A 25,652-nucleotide genomic window follows, 5' to 3' on the forward strand; every position below is an offset into this window, starting at 1 on the left:
TCATTTGTCAAACGCGCCAATAACGACGCTGCATTCGATGTTGAACTCTTTGAATTTTCTCCTCTAGTAACTGAAGAAGAGCACGAGAGAAGAAGAACCTAACCGTGAGGGGTTCTCACTTTAGTTCTGGTAAGATTGTTTTTTTTGTAGAATGTAGTATATTATTGTTAAGCGTGGGATATGTCTAAAGTCTTTGTCGTTATACATGTATTTGATGAATATGTTAAAACCAACCGCGTGATATATTCGTGTCAAAATAGCCGTCTCGTGTTTATTTATAAATTAAATAAACCTCTTTTATAATCTCTCATAACTGTGCCTCTACTTTTTTTATGAAAACGAAAGCAAACTTTTTTTTTTCATCCTAAAGGTCCTCTTTGCAAATTTCACATGATATGAGTACAAAACAATTACAATACATGTCCTGGTCATATATATATATATATATATATATATAAGGTTATTTTTTTCTGTTTAAGGTTATTGTTACAATACGTTCATGTACTAGTGAACTCTTGTGACATGTAAATTCTGTCACATATGTATTATAATTCCTTAGTTTAAGTAGCTTCTGTTAGTACCTAATTAAATTATTACAGCATTTAATAGATGCATCAAATGCGAAATATGATTATTTTGTGACCCCAGTATGTTGTCAAAATCAAAAGTTTTTTTTTTTGTCAGACTGTATTGACAGTTTAATCGATTGTGCTAAAAATCCGTTTGAAACTATGCTGTATTCTCCATTCATTAACTGCACTGAATGCTAAATTTGCCAGTATTTATAATAAATATTTTTTTAGATTTTTGTATCTGATAGTGCACCATATTAGGTGAATGAAAAACACACTTTATAAAATTGAAGAAACATTAAATTGTATCAATACTTCTGAACTGTAATAATAATTGAAATTTTAAATCATTTTTATTTTTGTGTATATTATTGTATTGTATATGATCAATTTTATATATTATTTTTGTTTCAGATTTATAGTCTGTTTAATGTTGTACATATATGATTCTATAATGTTTAAGCGTCTACCTTATTGCATTTTTCAGAGCATGCCAGAGCGTCTTTGAGCAACACAGCATCTTAAGTAAGTATGAGCTGGGCTGTAGAAGAGTGGAAGGATGGCCTTCCTGCAAAGGCCTTACAAAAGATCCAAGAGATTGAAGGGCAACTTGACAAGTTAAAGAAGGAAAGACAGCAGAAACTGTTTCAGCTGGATTCCCTTGAAGCTACTTTACAAAAACAGAGGCAAAAGGTCAGTTACCTGAGAAACAATGGAGTAGATTCTCTTTAGCATCTTAATGAATGCAGTTAAATTTGCATCGTGTGTATTATATTTCCCTACAGATGGACAGTGAGAAAAGTGAAGCTTCTGCCCTTAAGAGGGAAAATCAGTCTTTAGTAGAATCTTGTGAAAGTCTGGAAAAGACTAAACAGAAACTTACTCATGACATTCAGACAAAGGAGCAACAGGTGAATTATCTGGAGGGTCAACTCAACTCATGCAAGAAGCAGATTGATAGACTAGAACAAGAGGTCAAAAAGTAAGTGGACAGTGTTTAATAATTGTTGTGCCTAAGCTGTCAATATAATATAATGGTTGTTTTTTTTTTTATGTATAAGTAAATAATTGAATAACCTTTGAATATTGGAACATATTATAAACAATAAGACTCATCTTGGCTTAATTTGACCTTTTTCATTCAGGTACAAGCATGAATTGGAACGGTCCCAAACTTCAAATGCTTCAGAAATCCAACAATTAAGTACACCACAGAAAACTTTTGCAACCCCTGCGACACCTAATCATTGGCAACAGGGTAAGATATGAGTTACAAAAAAAAAATGCAGTTCAGAATGGATGCAAGACACTGTAACACTGTAATAACTGCATTTTCAGATTCAAAAATAAGTGACCTACAGGAAAAGTACAATCGAGAGGTTGAGGAGCGGAAAAGGTTGGAAGCTGAAATCAAAGTCATGCATGTAAAAGTAAGTAAAATACATATTTTTGTTTGTTGCTAGTTATTATATTAATGTACTAAATAGTAAAAATGCATCTCTTTTTTGTAACACTTGAAGCTTCTTAATCAGTCTGCAGTGAGCCATAAAGACATTGCAAGACAGCAGGCAGGGTCCTCAATTTTTCCTTGGCAGCAAGACCAAACACACAGTCATCAGTCTCTGACTGTGATGGAGACACCCTCTAGGAAAAGAAACGGACCCTCTGGGATGTCATGGTCTTACGATGACACACCAATTAAGCCCCACCAGCAGTTCACATCAGGCACTCAAAGTGACACAGCTGGATCACAGCAGATGGAACAGCTTAAGAATATAAATCAAGGTTGGTCTGACCTTACAGATGGATTTATTTTGTATTATGTACATGAAAATATGCTTTTGAGTATAGCACTACAGTGATAATCTTCATATGCCTTTTAGGTAACATTGTCTTTCTTCCTTTTTTCTTATGCTGCTCAGATCTAAGGTCAAAAGTTTCTGAGTTAGAACTCCGTCTTCAGGCTCAAGAGAAGGAAATGAAGAATCAGACCAATAAATTCTGTGAAATTCAAAGTCAGTTCGAAATGGCCAAGAAAGATCTGGCAGAAAAGGACAAACTCTTCAGCAAGTCCAGAGATGAACTCACAAAGGCTACAGGACAGTACGAGCAGTCAGTTTCTAAGGTATAGGTCATGCATTTATATTTTGTTATCTTATCTTTTAAGCTATGTCATGTTATGTTATATACAGTGACCCCAGAAAAGTACTTGAAGACCTAAACACTTAAAATATATGAATGTCTTTGTATTATATTACAAAATATTAAAAGCCCACTTTCAGGAAAATCATTGCACAAAACTATTTTGAACTATTTTGCTTCAAAAGTGTAGTTGATTATTACAAAAAAATTGCCACTTGGCTTGATGTTTTAAAATTGATAATTTTATGTATAATGTATCAAGATATTCAAATGTTAGGTGTCCAGTTTTAGATGCCACTGTATGTATTTTATATGTTGTGTGTTGTGCAGTCTTTTGGTTGAACAATAGGGTAAATCATGTGAATATAGTAGTTAATCTTTGGTTGATTTGGCTCCTCAGTGTTCATCTCTTGAGATGAAGCTGAAGCAGGTAACAGATGAGATGAACTGTCAGAGACATAATGCTGAAAGCGTGCATAGATCTTTGGAGCAGAAAATCAAGGACCAGGAGAGAGAGAGTCAAAAGGTCTTACTGTCAAATATAATTCATTTAACATGTTTTATATTTCTGAATGTTGGATGAGTTAAAACTAAAAAATGTTTGTCCTCTCGCTCATTTCAGGAACTTGCACAACTACAAAGCTCCCATCAAGCTCTTGATCAGCAATTTAACCAGGTGAAAAATAAAATGAGTATGGAGATCCAGCAAGCCAAAAAAGAGTACAATGTTCTGCAGTCAGATATGGATAAGGTAATTTGAAAATTCAGCTATGAATAATGTTTTAATCATGTTATGAATAACATGTTTCTGCTCATTATATTTTCTCTCTTAGTTTCTTTTCGAATAACTTAACCCAAACATGCATAATCACAACAAAATGTCACTGGTTTCAAAGGTAACTGCTCTAAAGAATCGACTGGAGAAAGATTTGGAGGAGCTGAAACAGAAACTTCTCAGGTCTGAACAGGCATTGCAGGCCAGTCAAGTGAAGGAGACAGAATTAAAGAAGAAATTTGATGTAAGTTGCCTGGGTATCTGTTATATAATATAAGGTATTAGTTTGCTTGTTTTAATTTAATAATAACTGATTTTACTTTATAGCGTATGCAGAGCATGCCAGCATTTGAATGTATTGTTTCTTCTCGTCCTAGGAGATGCAGAGAGAGAAGAATACTCTCAGTTGTCAGTTAGATCAAGGAATGAAAAGAGTCAAACAACTTGAAGAGGAAAAACAAAATGCAGAGCAAAACCTTGCCAAAAATCGTACAATGGTGGATGATTTAAAAGGTATTAAAATTTAAGTTTATTAAAAATGTATTACGTTATAACATTTTAAAAACAAAGATTTCAAAAAGAATCTAAAGAAATACTTCATCTTATCATTTTTACTTGCTACTTTCAGTTAAAGCACAAACCCAGAATGAAGAACTGACTGAGCTTCGCAATAAATTGGACCGTCAAAGTGTATCATCTGCTCAAGAATTGGAAAATGCCAAGAAAACTCTGGCTGAAACAGAAGCAAAGAATATGAAGACTCAGACTGAGTTGCAAAAACTAGTTCATGAAGTTGAACTCAAAGCTAAAAAGATTTGTGCTATGGAGAAAGAAAATGAAGACCTCAAAATGACCTCAAACTCCTGTCAGAAAGAAATTGCTGAGATGAAGAAAGAGTATGAGGCTCTTCTGCAGTGGAAAACCGAAAAGGAACAGTTGATTAATAACACTGAATCCAACCGTGAAGAAATGCTGAGTAAAATTGCAGATCTGGAGAATGATAAAGCCAAACTCAATGATGGTCTCCAGAAAAGGCTGCAGGATTTAGAAAATGAGAAGAATTGCAAATCTGGTCAGATTGATTCACTCAAAGGTGAACTGCTTGTAAAATGTGTGGAGCTGGAGGAAAAAGGTAGATTATATGAGGAGCTTCAACAGCAGTTACGTGAGACACATCAAAAACATAATAAGGAAATGGACAATTTGAAGCAACAAATCACTCTGATGCAGGAGCAGGTGAGTGAGCTTGAAGCTAAACTGCATCAAGAAACAAGTAAGGTGGAAGGATTGGAAAAGTCCCATGGTCAACTCCTTGCTGAATATGAAAATGCTTGTGACCTGGCTAAGTCAAAGGACTCTATTATTGAAATGAACAGAACTGAGATTGAGCATCTTCATGAAACCTTTGCCTTGCGAGAGCAGGAGCTAGAGAAATTTAATGAGGAGAAAGACATATTAGCGAAAGAATGTGAAGACCGCCTTGTACAAAACAAAGAGCTGGAACAAGAAAAACTGAAGGTGGAAACATCCCTGCAGGAGGTACTTGAGAAGATTGCCCTCTTGGAATCAGATCTAAAGTGTCAAAAAGATTTAAATGCAGATATCCAAGTAAAGTATGATGATATTTCTAAAGTCAAAGAAGATCTAGCAGAGAAAGTGTCTTTAGTGGAAAAGAGGGAAAAAGATCTTATTGTTGAAGTTGAATCTCTGCTACAAAAGAATAAGTCATTCTGTTCTCTTGAAGAGCAGTTTAATTGTCTTGTTTCTGAGGCAGAAGAAACCAGAAGTTCCCTGGAAAAAGTAAAGGAAGCACAAGTTCAGACCACCACCGAGTTGGAAAATCAGAAGACAATAGCTGAGAATCTTGCAAAAGATATAGAAGAAGAAAGAAGGAAGGCATCAAGCTTAGAGCATGATAATGTACTACTCAAAGTGAAACAACAAGAGGTCAAAAATAAAGCTAATGATCTAGCAGTGAAGTACGAAAGCCTCCAGAAATTCCATTATGTTGTTTGCCAAGAGAAGGAAAATCTTCTTAAACAGGTTTCTGAAATGACAGGAGCACTTGCTGAAAAAGATGCAATGGCAGAAAAGATTGTGTTAATGCAAACCGAGCTTGAAGCCTCAAATCATTTGTCCACTGCACTAAAGAATTCACTAGAAAGTCTTCAAAAACAGTTTGACTCATCTGCAGAGCTGAATTTAAGCCTGGAAAAAAATTTACAAGACATATCTGAAGAAAAAGTGTTATTAGAGACAAGTATCAAGAAGCTCACTGAAAGACACAACAAGGAATCTGAAGCTCATGTCTCTGAAATTGACACTCATCTTAAAAAACAAAAACGTTTAGAGGAGCACATCAGTGTTCTTGGGGCAGACATACAGAGCAAATGTCTAGAGGCCAGAAATGCTTCAGAGAAACTAGAGGAGGCTGCTCTTGAAAAGGTAAAGTTGAAGCAAGATCTTGACTTATCTAAGGATCAACTCAGGGAGGTCACTGATTCCTATCAGAAACTTGCAAAGGAACTTGAAGACGTGAAACAAAGTGCATCTCCACATGAGCAGGAGATAGAAAGTCTCAAAGCTGCTTTGGCAGATTTAAAAAGCCAAGAAGTTGCAAAATCCTGTGAGATTGAAACTTTGAAAGGAAAACTTGAGGAGGCTCAATCTGAGCAAGCTAAAGCATTAGAGGCACTGAGCGAAAAAAACATTAACATGAGCAAAATCGAAGTACAGCTTGAAATGTTGCAGATGGATCTTGAAGATAATGAAACCTGCATTAATTCATTTGATGCACAAGTAGAGGCACTGCAAGGCAATATCAGTGTTCTTGAAACAAATTTACATGAGAGTGAAGCACAGAGGTCCATCCTACAAGCAGAGCTCGAGTCCATCAAAGAAGACTATGCAAAAAGCGCACTTGAAGTGTCACACCTATCTGCATGTTTGGAGGAAACGCAACAACAATCCAGTTCTGCATTATTCGCTGAGTTGGAGTCTTTACGTGCAACCCATGAAACACTTAAAGTTTCCCTAGAGCAAGAGAATTGTAAGCAGGCAAACCTTGAAGCAATGTACAGCAATCTTATGGAACAAAAGCTTAAATTGGAATCCGATTTTCAGGAATTAAAAGCAGATGCCCAGAATTCCCGTGAGCAAATAGATCAATTAAAGCAGATTGCAGAACAGCAAACTTGCATAGAACAACTTCAATCTGAGAAGATTCTTGCAGCAAACTCCGATGCAGACACACTGAAAAAAGAGCAAACTGCAGATGAGAATGACCAAGAAATTTGTGAAATGCCATTTGCTAACACATATATTTTGCCCTTTGAAGAAGATATTGCTGTCCTGGGTATTTCATCACCTGGAGAGCATCTCGATTCGCAAGAAGAGGCCCAAACGTCATTGTCATCAGATGAGAATGGCCAACACATACTGCTGAAAGAGCAAATGCAAAATAAATCCAGGGAGCTTGAGGAGATGTCTCGTGTTCTTCAGGAGACTATCAGAACCATGGAGGAGCAAACAGGAATTAAAATAGAACAACTCAAATTACAGCATGCCAAAGAGCTCCAGAGGATGGAAGAGCAAATGCTCAGTATCAGAAATGAGTTAGAGGCCAAACTTAAAGAAGAAAAGCAACACACAGAGATCTTGTCCTCACAACTGGAGGCAACCATGCAACAACTGCAGGAATTGGACCTTGCGTCATCCTCCTTGCTGGGTACTGAACCCTCCCAGGTAACCTATGTATTTCACAACATAATGTCAGATTATCTCTTTTTTTAATTCAGAGTTTATGAACAAAATCAGTTAAACCGCTTACTTAAAGGTGTATTTTACTTGAAGTAAATTGATCATGACTGACTTACCTGCACTTTTTTACAATGGCACCAATACGAAATAAATTAGAAAATGACAAGATTGCACCTTTAAATTGCTGCATTTTGAAAATGTACCTTGGTAAAATATAGGTTTAAAGCACTGCTTATATCAAAATCTATATTATTTAATTTCTCTTCATTTGTATTAATATTTTTCTCCATCTTGATCAGGAAATGGAAAAAATGACACCTGAAGCACAAGAGAACATACTGCATCAACCGGAACAGTCAGACTCCACTCCAGATATTAGCCCAGAAAGTAAAGCATCACTTGTGAAACTTGAAAAACTTAAGGAAACTCTAACAAAGCGAGAAGCGGAGCTTGTTCATTTGCAGTCCCAGTTTGAAGTCTTGGAATCTGAAATGGCTGTTAGAAAAGATTTGTGCTTGGACTTGGAGGGCAAAATTTGTGAAATTGAAATAGAAAAGACAAACGGCACGGACAAGTTAACGTCCATCAATCAAGAAAACAAGAAACTGAACAACCACATTGGAGAGTTGACTGAAGAGATTGATTCACTTAGACTACAGTTGCAGACCTCCAAATGCCAGCTCTCAGATGTTATGGAGATGATGGAAAGCTTAGAGATGGCAAAAGGTGAGTGGAATGAGAAGTTTTTCCAGACTGAGAGTGAACTAAAAAGAGTGCGTTCGGAGAAGGCTAATTTAGAGAAGCACATACTGTCCATGGAGGCTGACATAGATGAGATACAAGAGCAGAGGCAAAGGCAAGCAGGAGAGCTTGAAGCAGCTAGGAGGACAAAATGCAGCCTTGAACAACAACTTAATATAACTATGGCAGAAGGTGGGCGACTTAAAGAAGAGCTTATTTTGTGTGCCGATGAAAGGGAAAGTGAAAATCTCTCCTTAATGATGTGGAAAGAAAAGGCTGAGCTTTTGGAGAAGAGAGAAACCGATACACGAGAACTTATAAAAGAGCTTGAAGAGGACATTAGGATTGGGAAAAGAAAAATCGAGGTGACAGCTAACCAAATTGATGTTCTGCTGAAAGACAAAGAGCAACTCATTCAACTGTCTCAAAACCTTGAGAATACAGTGGCTCTTTTGAATGAAGACAACAAAAATCTGCTAAGTGAATTGAATGGTGTAAAGAGCAATGAGAATTTTGCTTCAAGAGAGTCTGAAAACATGTCTTCCAAAATCCATTCACTTGAGCATGAGAATATCAGATTGTCCCAATCACTTGAATCGTCCCTTTTGGAGAAAGGTGAAATAGCCTCTAGGTTGATTTCTACTCAGGAGGAGGTAGCTCAGATGAGACGGGGCATTGAAAAACTGAAGGTACGAATTGAATCTGATGAACGGAAAAAGAACCACATGAGTCAGCTGCTCAAAGCTGCCCAGAGGAAGGCAGATGTTCTTCAGGACAACATTGAAAAGCTTGAGAGAGAGAAAGAACTTTCTGACCAGAATCTAGAGGACGCCATTCTTCAAGCAGAAACTGCCAAAGCTGAGCTTGAGGAAGTACAGGCTGAAACGCAAGAGCTTAACAAGAAAATTGAAGAGATGGTCAGTGAGCTGAAAGATCTCAAGGAGGAGAAGTATAAACTTGAGCAAGAACTTCAACAAAAGAACAACATAATTGATGAATTGCAGTTGTCCAATCAAGCAGCTACTGAAAAGCTTAAATCTGTGGAAGAGGCAACAGTGAACCAGCAACAAATTATTGAGGACTTCCATTTAAAAGTTGATGCCATGGAGGAGGAACTTCAACTCTGTCGAACAGAAGTAGAATCGAAAGAACAGAAAGCGCAGGATTTGACCACTCAGTTGCTGTCTTTGCAATCAGAAAACAATGAGTTTTCCCAGAGAGTCCTTGAATATGAAAGGTGTCAATTGGAGCTTTGTTCATCCAACCAGTTGCTCTTGAAAGACTTTGAAAACAAGCAGCAGGAGCTTAGCAAAGAAAATGCACAACTTCAGTCACAAATAGCTGAGCTGCAGGCACTATCCTCAATTCAAGAAGAGCGAGATGAATTGAAAAAGGACAAGGTTGAGTTGCAGTCTACTATTGCACAGTTGGATGAGATGACACAGATGCAGTCTACCAAGATTGAGGTATTGCAGACAAGTATAACTTCTTTGGAGAATAATATCCTGCAGCTGGAGAGCCAACTTGATGCTATGAAGCTCATGAACTCAGAACTAACAGAAAAGGTATTTGTCATCTTTAGCTGTTCTTATTTTCTTTTTGTTCTTGTTTTTATTTCACACACATTAATTTATCCATCTTCCTTTTCAGTTAAATGCACTACATGAGAGCAGTTTGCACCTCCAAACACAACAGCAGCAACAACTGTGTGAGGCAAGGGAAAGACAGAATGCTTTGGAGATTAATCAGAATCTATTGACTTGTCAACTGCAGGAGTCTCAAAAACAAATCGAAACATACAAGGTATGAATTCTCCTTTGCCATGTTTTACACTGGCTTCATGAATGTTCAGTCTCTGCTTAAACTCCATTTTATTGCACATTCCAGCTCAGCTTAGAAGCACTGACAACAGAAAAAGATGGCCTACAGAAAAATGTATCTGATATTCAGGAAAGTCATAATGTTCAGATAAAGGAAAACAACAGGAGGCATGAGGAGAACCTGAAACATTTACAACAGCAGGTGGGCAGATGTAACACTGCAACAATGTGCTTTTTTATGAAAGTAGGACTGTGCGTTTTGGCTAGAGGTGTTATGGTAACAATGCGCAGTATTAAGAATTAAAACTTAAATTTTTTTAAATAGAAATAGAGAAGCGTTATCATGAACTGTAATAATATTTCACAATATTATTTCTCATTTTACTGTATTTCTGATCATGCTCTGTTTTTCTCGACAGCATGAGATGGAGCTTAATAAACTAAAGGAAGAAATTATGGCGGTTGAAGAAAAGGCTGCACGGTATCTATCAGACCTAAATAGCTTCAAGTCTCAAAATGCAGATGCTGACTCTACCTTCAAGGAGTTACAAAACAAATTAGAACTTTGTGAAAAAGAAAAGGTATTGTTATTTTTTCCCCATTCTTTAATATATAATAAATATTTTATAATTCTGTTCGATATTTAATTAGTCAAATAATTAACCGTCATATTTATTGGTCTTGGTCCCTGTAGGCAGACTTAGACTCAAAGGTTGTGCGCTTGTCCAAAGAGAAGGACAGTGCTATGAGTAAGATCAATTTGTGGATGAAGTCATGCAAACAGCTGGAGAGTGAGAAGCAGGCACTTCAGCAAGAACTTCGGCAGCAGGGACAACAGATAGCAGCACTGCAGGCCTCACAGAAACAAGGTATGAACAAAACTCACAAGAAGATAAGCGCTTGGTCTAAATATAGTAAACTTAACTTGCATTGGACTGTCACCTTGAAAAAAAGTTGAAAAAAATAATTAAAATGAATAAATGTATCTGGAAATACAGAGCATATTTTTTGTTAACAGGTGATGCTGGCAGTAGTCACACCGTGCAGGAAGAACTACAGGAGCTGAGGGAAGCTCTGGAGGAAAAGAGCCGTGAAGCAGATGAGAGCATGGACCGATACTGCAGCCTCATGATCAAAGTTCACAAGCTGGAAGAGACCAATGAAAGCCTCAAGAACCAGCTCAAGCAGTTGAGCACCCAGACAAAGACCCCCAAGACAAGGAGGTCCCCCAGGTCTGAGAAGACTGACCTGGAGAACTGTAAACCAGTGGATGACAAAGCCAATGTGCCAGCAGGAAAGAGACAGAGAGCAGCAGATGATACTCCTAACAAAGCACAGGAAGCCCTGCACAGTATCACCAAGAGACTGAAAGCTGCGGCTGCCACACCTAAAGCCACACTAGATGTAGATGTAGATGAGGATTTCAGACCAGAGGGTTTGCCAGAACTTGTTCAGAAAGGTGAGAGGTTATTGCAATTTGTCATTCGATGTACTCCACATCAAAGGTACATTCATATGAGTTGTTCTCAATAAAGCTTTCACAATGAAAGGAATGTGTTCTTGATTGCTATTTTTACACATCTACATCACTTCTTTCTGTACAGGTTTTGCAAATATTCCAGTAGGAGAGATGAGTCCATTCATCATTCGCAGAACCACAGTGCAGCGCTGCAGCCCGCGTCTGGCCGCCCGAATGACTGCGGCTCAGCAGAGCACAGTTTCAGCAGAGCATCCTGTGCAAATCTCCAAAAAGACAGCAGAGGGCAGAACTTCAAACACTGTGAGTAGAACTGCCTCTGTCTATTTCCTACAACTACATCTTCATTATAAACCTTTCCTTGAAATAAGTGCAAAATAAGATTCAAATTGATGATGATAGTATTGATTCCATTAATGTTTGTGTAATATTAAAAACTCTATGAATCTTCCACTGCCAATATTCCATTGTGCACAAGCAAATAGGAAGATCTTATATTTCTTATTTTATGATGTTCATTATAGGGTTCAGATGGGCCCTATATAATGTTTTTTATTATTATTATTGTAGTCATTTTGTTGTGTTTTCATCATTTTTATTGTTGTTGTTGTTTTATGTATATACAGGTACATCTCAAAAAATTTGAATATCATGAAAAACTAAAAAAATGTGTAACTTATTTCAAAAAGTGAAACTTTCATATATATTTTACATTCATAACATGTAAAGTAAGACATTTCAAAAGTTTTTTTGTTTTAATTTTGATGATTAGAGCTTACAGCTCATGAAAGTCAAAATCCAGTATCTCAATATATTAGAATATTTATATTTGAGTTTCATTAAACGACCATCCCTACAGTATTAATTCAGGGTATCTCTTGTTCTTTGAAACCACAATAATGGGAAAGACTGCTGACTTGGCAATGGTCCAGAAGACAATCATTGACACCCTCCACAAAGAGGGTAAGTCACAGAGGGTCATTACTGAAAGGTGTGGCTGTTCACAGAGTGCTGTATCAAAGCATATTAAATGCAACGTTGACTGGAAGGAAGAAATTGGGTAGGAAAAGGTGCACAAGCAACAGGGATGACCGCAAGCTTGAGAATACTGTCAGTCAAAGCTGATTCAAACATTTGGGAGAGCTTCACAAGGAGTGGATTGAAGCTGGAGTCAGTGCATCAAGAGTCACCACGCTCAGACATCTTCAGGAAAAGGGCTACCAAGCCACTTCTGAACCAGAAACAACGTCAGAAGCGTCTTACCTGGGCTAAGGAGAAAAATAACTGGACTGTTGCTCAGTGGTCCAAAGTCCTCTTTTCAGATAAATTTAAATTTTGCATTTCATTAGGAAATAAATGTCTGGAAGACTGGAGAGGCACAGAATCCAAGCTGCTTGAAGTCCAGTGTGAGGTTTCCACAGTCTGATGATTTGTGGTGCCATGACGTCTGCTGGTGTTGGTCCATTGTGTTTTATCAAGTCCGGAGTCAATGCAGCCGTCTAGCGGGAGATTTTAGAGCAATTTATGCTTCCATCTGCTGACAAGCTTTATGGAGATGCTGATTTCCTTTTCCAGCAGGAATTTATAACCTGCCCACACTGCCAAAACCACTTCCAAGTGCTTTGCTGACCATGATATTACTGTGCTTGACCTGTTATTACTGTGATTACCAACATGCCTGACCTGAACCCCATATGGAATCTATGGTATATTTTCAAGAGAAAGATGAGAAACAGTCGATCCAACAATACAGACGAGCTGAAGGCTCAATAGTGCCTCAGCAGTGCCACAGGCTAATCGTTTCCATGCAACACCTCACTGATGCTGGAGTTTGTGCTAAAGGAGCCCTGACAAAGTATCGAGTGCATAAATGAATATACTCTAAAGAACTTGAACTTTTCTGCTTTGCAAATCTTTTTTTTTGATTGATCTTAGAAAATATTCTAATATTTTCAGATACTGGATTTTGACTTTCATGAGCTGTACGCTCTAATCATCAAAATTAAAAAAACACTTTTGAAATGTCTTACTTTACATGTAATGCATCTAAAATACATGAAAGTTTCACGTTTTGAAATGTTAAAAAAAATGCAGTTTTTCATGATATTCTAATTTTTTTAGATGTACCTGTACTTATTTAAAGTTAAACAAATGTTTTCTATATATAATTTTATTTAATTAATTTGAATAAGTTCAAATTATTTTAAGTAACTTTTTTTTTTTAAGTGAATTATAATCATGGTGGTTTCATACAATGTGTTGGATTGGCAACTTACAAGTTTGGAAAAACACAAGCAATTTGTCATAAAACAGCCAACAGTATTAGCAGTACAGTAATACCAAATTGTAAGAGTAGACCAGAATAGTTGCAGAGCTAGAAGTGTTTTAAATTATTATTAAAAAAAAAAATAAAAAAAAAATAAAAACTGATTGTGTAGTGAAAATATTTAGTCATTCTTTAACCACAGGAGGGCATCACATACTCTCACAAAAGGTTACTGCAGTCTGTAGTTAACTCATTTACCTCTCTTAAAGTTACTGACCATGAATGCATTTACAAATGAAACTCTGCATGACATTTCAGATTAGATGGAAAGAAGTTAAGTGCTCTGAAGTATTAAAGCTCTCCTGTCAGCTTTTGACTTCCTTCGAAGTTCTAATCATGTCTTCTTATCCCAGGTCACCATTTCCTGGAGATTTTCCCAGTTATTCTTTAGGATTTCAAAGGGAGTCAAGACCACATGCTGTAGAGTAACTTTTATGTCCCAGATATACGATTCACCACCTTGAATACATGATTCAGCTTTTATGAAGACTGAAGTTCTGCATTCCTGCTTCCATATGTCAATTTAAAGGCGTACTCTGGGTTCAGTACAAGTTAAGCTTAATCTACGCAATCTACAGTACTTATGGCATATTTATTACCACAAAAAATTAATTTAGACTTGTCCCTTATTTTTGTTTATACAAAAATAGAATACATCAATCAAGAATATGAGTTACAGTGAGGTACTTGTAAGTGAATAGCGTTACACAGTATATGTGAATCTATTGGCTATACTTTTGAAACCTTTTATAAACATTTCTGTGTGTAGACCCTCAAAAAATTGGCCCTTAGATCCATAGCAAGTGCTTCACCATAAGTTAAAGTTGTTCTTCAATTGGCAGACCTATTTAATGGATCATAAAAGTAGTGATGGGAAGTTCGGATCATTTTACCGACTCGGAGCTTTGAGTCTCGTTCAGCAAAATGAACGAATCTTTTTTCGAGTCATTTCGTTCAATTTAGCAAAATATAATTCAAATGTTATGTGTTACTTTCCAAACACATCTACTACTTATGCAAACGTTTATCACACTACAAACAATACAAAACTATGCTATAAGAAACAGAAAATATTACTTAATTGTTTACCTGGGTCTTTAGTCTATGATTAGCGCACCACCTCTTATCTGACAAGTGTTCGGGTTTGAGTCGTTCGTTCATCACGTGACAGCCCCATACGCTTAACCAATGCAGCCTGAGCCGGAAAGAGAATTGATTAGTTCTTCTATATCGAGTCTCGGGTTTGAGTCGTTCGTTCATCACGTGACAGCCCCATACGCTTAACCAATGCAGCCTGAGCCGGAAAGAGAATTGATTAGTTCTTCTATATCGAGTCTCGGGTTTGAGTCGTTCGTTCATCACGTGACAGCCCCATACGCTTAACCAATGCAGCCTGAGCCGGAAAGAGAATTGATTAGTTCTTCTATATCGAGTCTCGGGTTTGAGTCGTTCGTTCATCACGTGACAGCCCCATACGCTTAACCAATGCAGCCTGAGCCGGAAAGAGAATTGATTAGTTCTTCTATATCGAGTCTCGGGTTTGAGTCGTTCGTTCATCACGTGACAGCCCCATACGCTTAACCAATGCAGCCTGAGCCGGAAAGAGAATTGATTAGTTCTTCTATATCGAGTCTCGGGTTTGAGTCGTTCGTTCATCACGTGACAGCCCCATACGCTTAACCAATGCAGCCTGAGCCGGAAAGAGAATTGATTAGTTCTTCTATATCGAGTCTCGGGTTTGAGTCGTTCGTTCATCACGTGACAGCCCCATACGCTTAACCAATGCAGCCTGAGCCGGAAAGAGAATTGATTAGTTCTTCTATATCGAGTCTCGGGTTTGAGTCGTTCGTTCATCACGTGACAGCCCCATACGCTTAACCAATGCAGCCTGAGCCGGAAAGAGAATTGATTAGTTCTTCTATATCGAGTCTCGGGTTTGAGTCGTTCGTTCATCACGTGACAGCCCCATACGCTTAACCAATGCAGCCTGAGCCGGAAAGAGAATTGATTAGTTCTTCTATATCGAGTCTCGGGTTTGAGTCGTTCGTTCATCACGTGACAGCCCCATACGCTTAACCAATGCAGCCTGAGCCGGAAAGAGAATTGATTAGTTCTTCTATATCGAGTCTCGGGTTTGAGTCGTTCGTTCATCACGTGACAGCCCCATACGCTTAACCAATGCAGCGTGAGCCGGAAAGAGAATTGATTAGGTCTTCTATGGCTGTGTCCAAATTCAGGGTCTGCATCCTCCTTAGGATCCTTCCTACCCGGTTGAAGGAGGAGGGATCCTCCGACGTCCGCAAAACCCGGAAGTCGGTGTTTGTGAATTTGGACAGCCTACCCTTCTTTCAGTTCCCTCCCTTACCCGTTGCTCATATCCTGTCGCCTAGCAACCGTGACAGCGTCAAGCAAGAAGCGGGAAAATGGACAAACAAAGAGTTATTCTCCTCATTTTAATTCTTTTGGAAGAAATAAAGCAATTAAATAAATTAAATACTTTCTTTGCTCGTTGTCGGAGAGTTTTTTATATCAGACTACAAGACAGTCACATCCAGGTAAGCCATTATAGCCTATTTTTATTTGTTTTTAAGTATTCTACTAATTTCTCCTACAAATTCATTCAGCCGAAGCATAAACTTTAGCTTGTTTTGTCAGAGAAACTCCTCTCTCACTCCGCTACCGCTCGCTTCGTCCGCCATTACGCTGTGCCGAAAAGAATTATGGGATAGGTAGGACGGGAAAGGATCCACCACACCCATCCTTCCAATTCGGGGAAAAGGAGGACGTATTTGTGGGCTGCATTTGAAGGATCCTACGAATTTGGACAGCCTTCGTCGCGGCGCTGTGACGTAACATCCTTCAAATGAGTACTCCGAAGGATGCAGACCCTGAATTTGGACACAGCCTATATCGAGTCTCGGATTTGAGTCGTTCGTTCATCACGTGACAGCCCCATACGCTTAACCAATGCAGCGTGAGCCGGAAAGAGAATTGATTAGTTCTTCTATATCGAGTCTCGGGTTTGAGTCGTTCGTTATTTTGTCACGTGACCACTTGCCGGATCAGTACATATCAAATAGGCTACCATAAAGTAAAACTGTATTTTTTGTATGTTGGATCATATTTAAGAATTATCATAAAATTATCAAAATATGTGTAATAAGCATTTTCCTAGAAATAAAAATGGTCTGTTCATTTTATTTATTTTAAAGCTTATTTATTTTATTATTAAAAAAAAGCCTAGCTTGTTGTGCAGTATTTTGTTTTAGTTTTTTAAGGCTCTGTGGCTTTAGTATATTTTAATTTTCTTGTATTTTTTATTTAAATAGTTTAAATTCATTTTGGAATAGTTATCTTCTTTGCTATAGCTTTTTCTGGCACAAAAATAAACAATAAAAAACAATTCAGGTGTGTGTACAGAGTGTTAATGTCTAAAGTGTCATATGTTACAAAAGTATAGTAAGTAACACTATAGTCCAATCTAAAGGGTTAACTCAAAAGACATAAATACAACAATGTATTGTATTTTATGAAGATTAGACTAAAAAAAAACAAAAAAAACAAAGCATAACAAGTCAAGTCTGCTTTATTGTCAATTCTTCCACATGTACAGTACATGCATACAGAGAACTGAAATTGCGTTACTCTCAGACCCTTGGTGCATACAGTTAACATTTAAGACACTGACAGTAGATGTTCAAATACAGATAAATACAGTTTAAACATATGTACATACAACTATACAGATATACAAATGAGGACGTTTGTAGAAAAATAAAAAAGAGATAAAGTGGCATAAGGCACATGGCAGAATAGATAGAGTGCAAACCAGTTAAATAAAACAAAACTGTGCAGATATATGTGTAGTGCAAGAAGAGCTTAACCAACTCGTTATTATCTTTTTTTACCACATGGTGTTATGGAAAAGAACCATGTGACAGAAATTGAAAGCAATAATTTGAGACAAGAAAAGCATCACATAACTGTTAGAGTAAATAATAATACTAATAATTCTAATAATAATAATGACTATGCACCCGTTTGTAAGGAAGGTTGTAAATTAACTAATTTCTCTGTCCAAAACTGTCACGTCACGTGACAAAAGAACGAACGACTCAAACCCGAGACTCGATATAGAAGAACTAATCGATTCTCTTTCCGGCTCAGGCTGCATTGGTTAAGCATATGGGGCTGTCACGTGATGAACGAACGACTCAAACCCGAGACTCGATATAGAAGAACTAATCAATTCTCTTTCCGGCTCACGCTGCATTGGTTAAGCGTATGGGGCTGTCACGTGATGAACGAACGACTCAAACCCGAGACTCGATATAGAAGAACTAATCAATTCTCTTTCCGGCTCAGGCTGCATTGGTTAAGCGTATGGGGCTGTCACGTGATGAACGAACGACTCAAACCCGAGACTCGATATAGAAGAACTAATCAATTCTCTTTCCGGCTCAGGCTGCATTGGTTAAGCGTATGGGGCTGTCACGTGATGAACGAACGACTCAAACCCGAGACTCGATATAGAAGAACTAATCAATTCTCTTTCCGGCTCAGGCTGCATTGGTTAAGCGTATGGGGCTGTCACGTGATGAATGAACGACTCAAACCCGAGAATGCTGTATAATGCGCATGCGCGACTGAACGAATCACTCCCCGAGACGACTCGTTCTTCCCGAGTCACATTAAAGATTCGTTCAAAATGAACGAATCGTTCAAGAACGACCCATCACTACATAAAAGCTGAAGTTCTTAATGAACAGCTAAGCTTCAAGTGAAACAGATGTGAGCCGTTGGCAGGGTGCATGGGGAGGATGAGCAAACCTAGTCAGCTTTCAGCACAGCCAGTTTTTAATTACTATTCAGCACTGGTTCTTCTCCTCAAAGTGCATGCTAGGTGTATGGGTTTGGAGAGGAGAAAAGATTGATTGATTGGAAGATCTTATTTTTATAAATTTGCACTTGTCCACATCTTGACACTTTCCCCAGAGAAGTGTACGGTACGAGTCATTTTGTACATTGATATTGCCGCTGGGCATTCTTGACAGCCCAACATTGCTCGCTCCTGACATCATGTTCATGTACTTTCAGGTCCAGGTGCCTAAGGCGATCCAGAGCAATGCGGCTATATTATCTCCACTCACCAACAGTCCACGGGAAAACAGCTGTGAAAGCCCAGTGCCTGCTATAGAGCAGAAAATTAGCAGGCGCTCTCGCAGCCTCAAAAAGACCCCGGAGAAACAAGAACGGGTCAGTGCCTCTCCAAAACAAAACGACAACTGCCAAGTTCAGTGATTAGTGGGATGCCATGTAAATTTCCCCTTTTTATTTTTAAATACTATATTTTTCAGAACGTTTATGCACTGGCTTTTTATGTTTGTAAATAATACAAGGGCAGCTGTATCATATGTATTTGGCTTTTGTTACATTTCTGATTTCTTATATTTTTTACTGTTTCAAAACACAAAATGATTATATGTTATGATATGTTATATCCTTAACACAGAATAGCTGTATCCTTTTATTCTATGTATTATATTGACCTGATTTCTTTTATACTTTTGTGTTTTTTTCTTTTTAGAAACAGTACAATTAATCACTCCAATTTACTGTATGTCATTGCTTTTTCTTACTACTTTACTAAAGTTCACTCTGCCTAATAAATGTTTGTTTGTGTACGTCTGTTCTCTATAAGTGGCCTTTTGAATTATTACTCACACACAAGAATTGCAGCAGACTTTATTCGTAAGGAATTACAGCCTGAAAGCATTAAGCTGTGTAATATTTAGAGATTTCTATGCAGACTGTCTAATACAGATGTCTACTTTTATAGGACACGTAACGAGCAGGGATCTAATTCTCAATCATTTCAAGTTCTGACTCAATACAGTTCTGCCCAGGACTCTTCAATCAATACCTTTGCTTTTAAACTCAGTCTGAAAATTTCCCCTGTTAAGGTCTAATTGAGAGGATTTGGGAAGAAAATCCAGACTTGTTATACTATCTGATGATACAATGCACAATGAGTGTTTCATCGTGAATATTTTTCAAATTTGTTCCCTGAAATGTATCCTTTTTATTAATGCCAACCCATTTTGCATTAACTGACATCAAAATATGCTTTGTTGTTGAGTTTAGTTTTACTATAAAGTAGCTGTAGACAAATGTATAGTCATCTTCTCTTTACCTAATAATAATGTTATTTCTTCAGCATTATATGATCAGTGTTATTTTAGTATAATAGAAATATATACATACACTACAGTTTTTAATATTTTGAATTGGCTTTTTTTCTATACTTTAAGCTTTAATTTGAGTTTACATTTTATTTGCTTTTTTAAGTTTTATAGTAGATTTTAAATATGCCATTTTTTAATTCATATTTATTTCCATTTTAGTGTAGTCATATTTGTGCTTCAAATTAGTTTTATTTTAGTTAGTTACCAAGGTGGCATTTCAATGTTAAAAATATATATATATAGTTTTAGTACTATTTTTAATAGTTTCAGTTAAGGCAACATCAGTTATGATGTATTTATGATGTATCTTTGTTGTTGGAAATAAATGCATACTGCACATTTTTTTCTTGCAGTGCAAAGCAAGAACGTCCTCCAGTGCACTGAAGTATCTGCTGGTGTATCAGTGTACAGTAATACATCATGTCATGTCATTTTTTTAATTTCAGCAAAATTATACCACATATAGGGCCTATAATACTCCACAGATGTCCTTATCACATAACGTGTGAATTATTATATTGATCACATGAGGGAAATTGTGGTGATTTTTCCAGTCAGATAGTATCAGCACTGCACGGTACAGAATTCTACATTAATGTATGTAGTAAATTGAAAATGAGAACACAAGTCATTTTTATTTATATATTTTAACTTGTGCTGCCAAAATTGCATGTTTCTTCCATAACATCACATTATGTTATATTGCACCTCTTGCAAGCTGACATTTATAACTATTGTTTTGAGTTTGAGGTGCTGCCCTTTGGATTAGATCATAGTTCAATATTTCAGGACAGACAGCTTTAATAGAAAATATAAATTTGACTGTCCACAGAGACATTTTGCAGAATATGGTGCCATATTAAATCCCCTTCCTTCTGGTCATGACTAGACTGTGTACATTACAATAAATTTGAAGGCAAATATAACTGGATATAATCAAAAACAATTCACATCTGCTGTACACTGATCAGACAACATTAAATCCACTGACAGGTGCAGTGAATAACATTGATTATATTGTTACAATGGCACATGTCAAGGGGTGATATAATATGAAGAGATTCATATGCAGCAAATTTTTATACACGTCTACTGTTCTGTTTTTAAGTTTGAATTTTGATGTAACATATACTACTGAACATAGATGGAATTATAAAGGTGTGTGGTTAGGGAGTAGCAGATGGTGTATCTTTTCTCTACCCAGCAAGCAATAACTACCTTTGATATATTACTCACTGATGTTGAACTATTTTGCATACTAAAAGCACATGAAAAGTTTTTTAGATTTCCAAAATCATAATCATATTAAAATAGCAGGCTACTCCAGATTTTAAAAAGCATTCTGCGGCAATCATGGTAATTGAAGAAAATTATGCTTTAGTACTACTGAGGAAAATTCCATTACATGACTGTGCTGACTCTGCTAAGAATGATGCTGATCAAAGTCAAGGACTGTGAGGACAACATGTTAAATTAATCAGTTTACAATCCGTAACAAACTATATATGTGCTGTCTACTGGGGGAAGAAAAATGCCGCCAATACTTTCATGCCAATAAGGTGCCAAAACTGTTAACTATCTGAAGACTGATCAGATCACTGCTGAGCTGCCAGTATACAGAATGGCAAGATAAGAAATCAATAAACATTTTTTTGTCCAGTCTAATGAAAATGCATAATCTAAACATTACCTATACAAAACAACAGTGTTTGTGTAATACACCAGTGTTGGGTTACGTAATATTACTTTTTTCAAGTAACTAGTAAAGTAACGCATTACTTTTTAATTTAGAAGAAAATATCTGAGTTACTTTTTCAAAAAAGTATTTTCCCCCATTTACTGACTGACAGTGCGCTGTGTGAACATGCTGTTACTGTAGTTCTAGACTAAGTGTGAATGTGCATTAATTCATCCCACTCGCAAAAAACATTTAGTATTCATCAAAATGAATTAAAACAGTGAAATGCAAACTCAGAATATGACGCAAACCTGCAATAATTAAATATGTTAAACGATACAAATGTATCTAATCCCATTTTATTAACCAATGTCTTTGCTGCTGACCTTTGATGATCCAGTTCAACCATACTAATAAGCAAAAATTACTTTAAACTAACAATTGTGCTTCATCGTTTTTTTATTGCTGAAGAGTGTTGAACCCGCTTCTCCTGCGTTCTACTTTACAGACGTGAATTTATTTTTCCTTCAGTCTGAGGTTTATTCATTACACTTTTTGGTGTGAAAGGGCTTTTACATTTGCTATGATTAGAACTTCTTGTATTAAAAACAATCAAGCCCTGCTCATATTTAAAAAGTAACGCAAAAGTAACGTAACGTACTACTTTCCATAAAAAGTAGCTAAGTAACGTAATTTGTTACTTTTTAGGGAGTAACGCAATAATGTAATGCATTACTTTTAAAAGTAACTTTCCCCAACACTGTAAAACACCTATATACAATGGCATGTAAAGATCTTTATCCACTCTTGTACCACCAAAAGTAAACACTACAGAAGCAAATTTAAGACAGTTCTTCATAAGTAGAGTTTTACACTATGTGATTTTTTGTTTCCCAGTTAGTTCCAGTCCTCAAATTTGATTGCCTGAGCATCTTCCGAGAGTGCTGATTTACAGTACAACAATCAACCACAACATTAAAGCCACTGACAGATGAAGTCAATAACATTGATTATAACGTTACAATGGCACTGGACAAGGGGTGAGATATATTAAGCAAAGTGAACAGTCCATTTGTAAATTTCATGTGTTGAACTTGAAAGTGAAAAGATCTGAGTGTCTTTTCCCAAGGACCAAACAGTGATGTCTGGGTCAGAGCATCTCCAAATGTTTTGTGGGGTGTTCCTGGTATGCAGAGGTTAGTACCTACCAAAAGTGCTGTAAGGAAGGACAACCAGCTCACTGATGCGTGGAGCGAAGGCTGTCTGGTCCAATAACACAGAAGAGTTACTGTAGCTCAGATTGCTGAAAACCCTAATGCTGGCCATGGTAGAAAGCTTTCAGAACACAGAGTGCATTGAGGGGGACTGTGTATGGGGCTGCATAGCCGCACACCATTCAGAGTGTCCATGATGACTCCTGTCCACCTCCGAAAGCACCTGGACATGTGAGCGTCAGAACTGGCCAAGGGGCAGTGGAAGAAGGTTGCCTGGTCTGCTGAATCATGTTTTCTTTTAGATCCGGTGGATGGCTGGGTGCATGTGAGCCGTCAGTAGGCAGTATTATGCTATGGGGCTGGGAAACTTGGTGTCCTGGCATTCATGTGAATGTTACTTTTACACGTATCACCAAATCTAAAGTTTGCTGCAGACCATATACACTCTTTCATGGGAGTGATGTTTCCTGATGGCAGTGGCTTATTTCAACAGAGTAATGCACCTTGCCATACTGAAAAAAATGAACAGGAATATGACAAAGAGGTCAAGGTGTTGAACTCCCCAGATCTTAGTCCGAGATGTGCTGGGCCAACAAATCCAATCCACTGTTCCAAACAGACTGTTAGTCTGTGCATTAAAGGGTTAGTTCACCCAAAAATTTAAATTAGCCAGTGTTTTATTCACCCTCAAAGCATCCTAGGTGGATTTCCTCAGATTTCTGAGCCAAGTGGATTTTGAATGCATCTTCCAAAAGACAAAAAATAAGTGAGTAATATTTTTTATATTTTATACAATCACACCAAAGACCAAAGATGCGTATGTACAGCGCTGCATGCATTATAACCAATCACACACGATTCTGTTGAGCTTAACTACATATAAAAACGTTTTACTTAAGTACGAGATATGGGTGTCGCCATAAAATATTAATACGACTGACTAAAAATAACAATATTATTGTAAGTTACTAATTATAACACTTTCATTTTACACAGAGAAAAAACACATATACATTATCAAAGAACATTTTCATTCAGTCTAGCCAGAGTTGTTGTTTCTGATGAGAGAATTCACCAGATAATTCAGTCAGCGAGCAAGTGAACAAAACACTACATTTCAGCAATGACTCATCTGAACATCTCTGATTGGCCATTGCATTCTTAATAGATTACACTATTAGTCGACTTTTCCCATCACCATTTATTGATCAAATTACATAATCTATAAAGGTGCAAAACGCATTTACATACAACTATTTGAGAATCGAGATATTTCCAGATATAGTTAACACGTTTGGAAATATTTTGAATAAAAAGGAAAAAAATAAATCAAGCATAAGCCCATATCAGTTATACAGTGCTATTGTTGCTGCTGTGTGTCACATGACAAGCACGTGCCACCTCAAAAATCATGAGTGCATGAAGCCCCTGCTTGCTCCCATCAGTTGTGGGTGTTGTTGAGTGTGGAAGAGAGTGTTGTTCATTTACTCCCCCTACCTACATTTCCTCACTGCAGAACACAAGATCCAGGGGGCGTGGTTGGATCTAGATCCAACTCCTTCCACCTTACATAGACCTAAACCTACCCGTCTCCACCCCTAAACCTACCCCCCCGCCAGATGTGGATCCAATCCCGCCCCCTGGATCTTTGTTCTGCAGTGAGGGACATTTCCTGCCAGTACTGAGAATCGAACCTGCAACCTTCTGCCAAGTCTGGGACCTCATTTATAAATCGTGCGTACACACAGATTTGATCGTAGAGTGTGCGTACGCTTAAATCCACGCATATCCAGTGCTCATATTTATAAAAACTGTCTTTGACGTGGAAAAGTGCTTTAGCTTCACATCAGGGTCTAAGCAGACATACGCACTTTTTATTGTCGGAGTATTGCAGTTTTTTTGCAGTTTAGAAGTCCACAGTAGATTTACTTGTTTGCATTCACTTCACAGAAAGAGAAAATAACCTCCCCTTTTCCCTTGCTGCAGCCTCTGTTTTGAGTTCTCATTGACATTTTATTTCGGCCTCTTACACTGTAAAAAATAATTCAGAGGCTTTGTAAATATCACAAAAATAAAAACTTGTATTAACTTAAAATCTCTGACTATCATTTAAGAGATTATTTGACTTGGATTTACCAAGATTAATGAGTAAAAATCCCACAGTTTATTTTATCTCAAATTTACTTGTTCTACTTAAGTATGTTTTAAAAAAAATATTAAGCATTTAACTAACAAATTATATTTTTCACATGTCCTTAATGTTTTTGGTACATTTAAATTAAAATATTTGAGAATGTTGCAATAAAACTGGTCAGTTTTAAGAACAGAAATTACTGGCTATTTTCTATAATTAAAAAAAAAAATTGTATTTTACATCGACTTAAAAAATTGAGTAAGTTTCGCGGCTATTGTTTGTGATCATGTGAACACAACGGCCGCGCTCAACGACGGGAATCTGCTTGCTGGTCACAAGAAAGAAAACTGGAAGAAGAAGAAGAAGGAAACCGTACTCGGTTACTATCGTAACCTCGGTTCCCTGAGATCTGGGAACGAGTACTGTATCTAAATTGTATGGGACAAACTCCTTTTTTCCTCTTCACTGAAGCCTTTTCAATCATGCAGTGAAACTGCACGTCCATTGGTTCGTGCAGTGCTATAAAATCGAACCAATGGCTCGGCGGCGATGAGCTATACAGCCCGCCAGAGCCCGCCAAAATGGGGGGGGGGGGCTTCTGGCTATATAAGCGGCTTCGCTTCCGCAACTCAGATTTCTTCTGAAGCGCCTGAGGAGTGCAGCTCATAGCACGGCCAGGAACGCAGTACTCATTCCCATATCTCAGGGACCCGAGGTTACGATAATAACCGAGTACGTTCCCTGTCGATATTTCACTCGTACTGCATTG

At 37.4% G+C, this 25,652-nt stretch overlaps 1 protein-coding gene across 1 annotated transcript; it reads left to right on the forward strand.

Annotated features, from left to right (window-relative positions):
* The first annotated feature begins 51 nt into the window (after positions 1 to 51).
* On the forward strand, positions 52 to 19,310 carry LOC306885878 (uncharacterized protein). Its single transcript, XM_079442672.1, has 20 exons — positions 52 to 129; positions 1,070 to 1,265; positions 1,358 to 1,554; positions 1,718 to 1,830; positions 1,911 to 2,002; positions 2,093 to 2,357; positions 2,495 to 2,697; positions 3,115 to 3,240; positions 3,337 to 3,465; positions 3,611 to 3,733; positions 3,867 to 4,002; positions 4,118 to 7,233; positions 7,548 to 9,554; positions 9,640 to 9,792; positions 9,877 to 10,011; positions 10,229 to 10,390; positions 10,504 to 10,678; positions 10,828 to 11,268; positions 11,414 to 11,589; positions 18,710 to 19,310. Exons 2-20 carry the CDS (start codon positions 1,104 to 1,106, stop codon positions 18,911 to 18,913), a joined length of 8,115 nt encoding a protein of 2,704 aa, XP_079298798.1. The 5' UTR covers positions 52 to 129; positions 1,070 to 1,103; the 3' UTR covers positions 18,914 to 19,310.
* The last annotated feature ends 6,342 nt before the right edge of the window (positions 19,311 to 25,652 follow it).

The sequence above is a fragment of the Barbus barbus genome (genome assembly GCF_936440315.1).
Source record: "Barbus barbus genome assembly, chromosome: 20".
Taxonomy (NCBI): domain Eukaryota; kingdom Metazoa; phylum Chordata; class Actinopteri; order Cypriniformes; family Cyprinidae; genus Barbus; species Barbus barbus.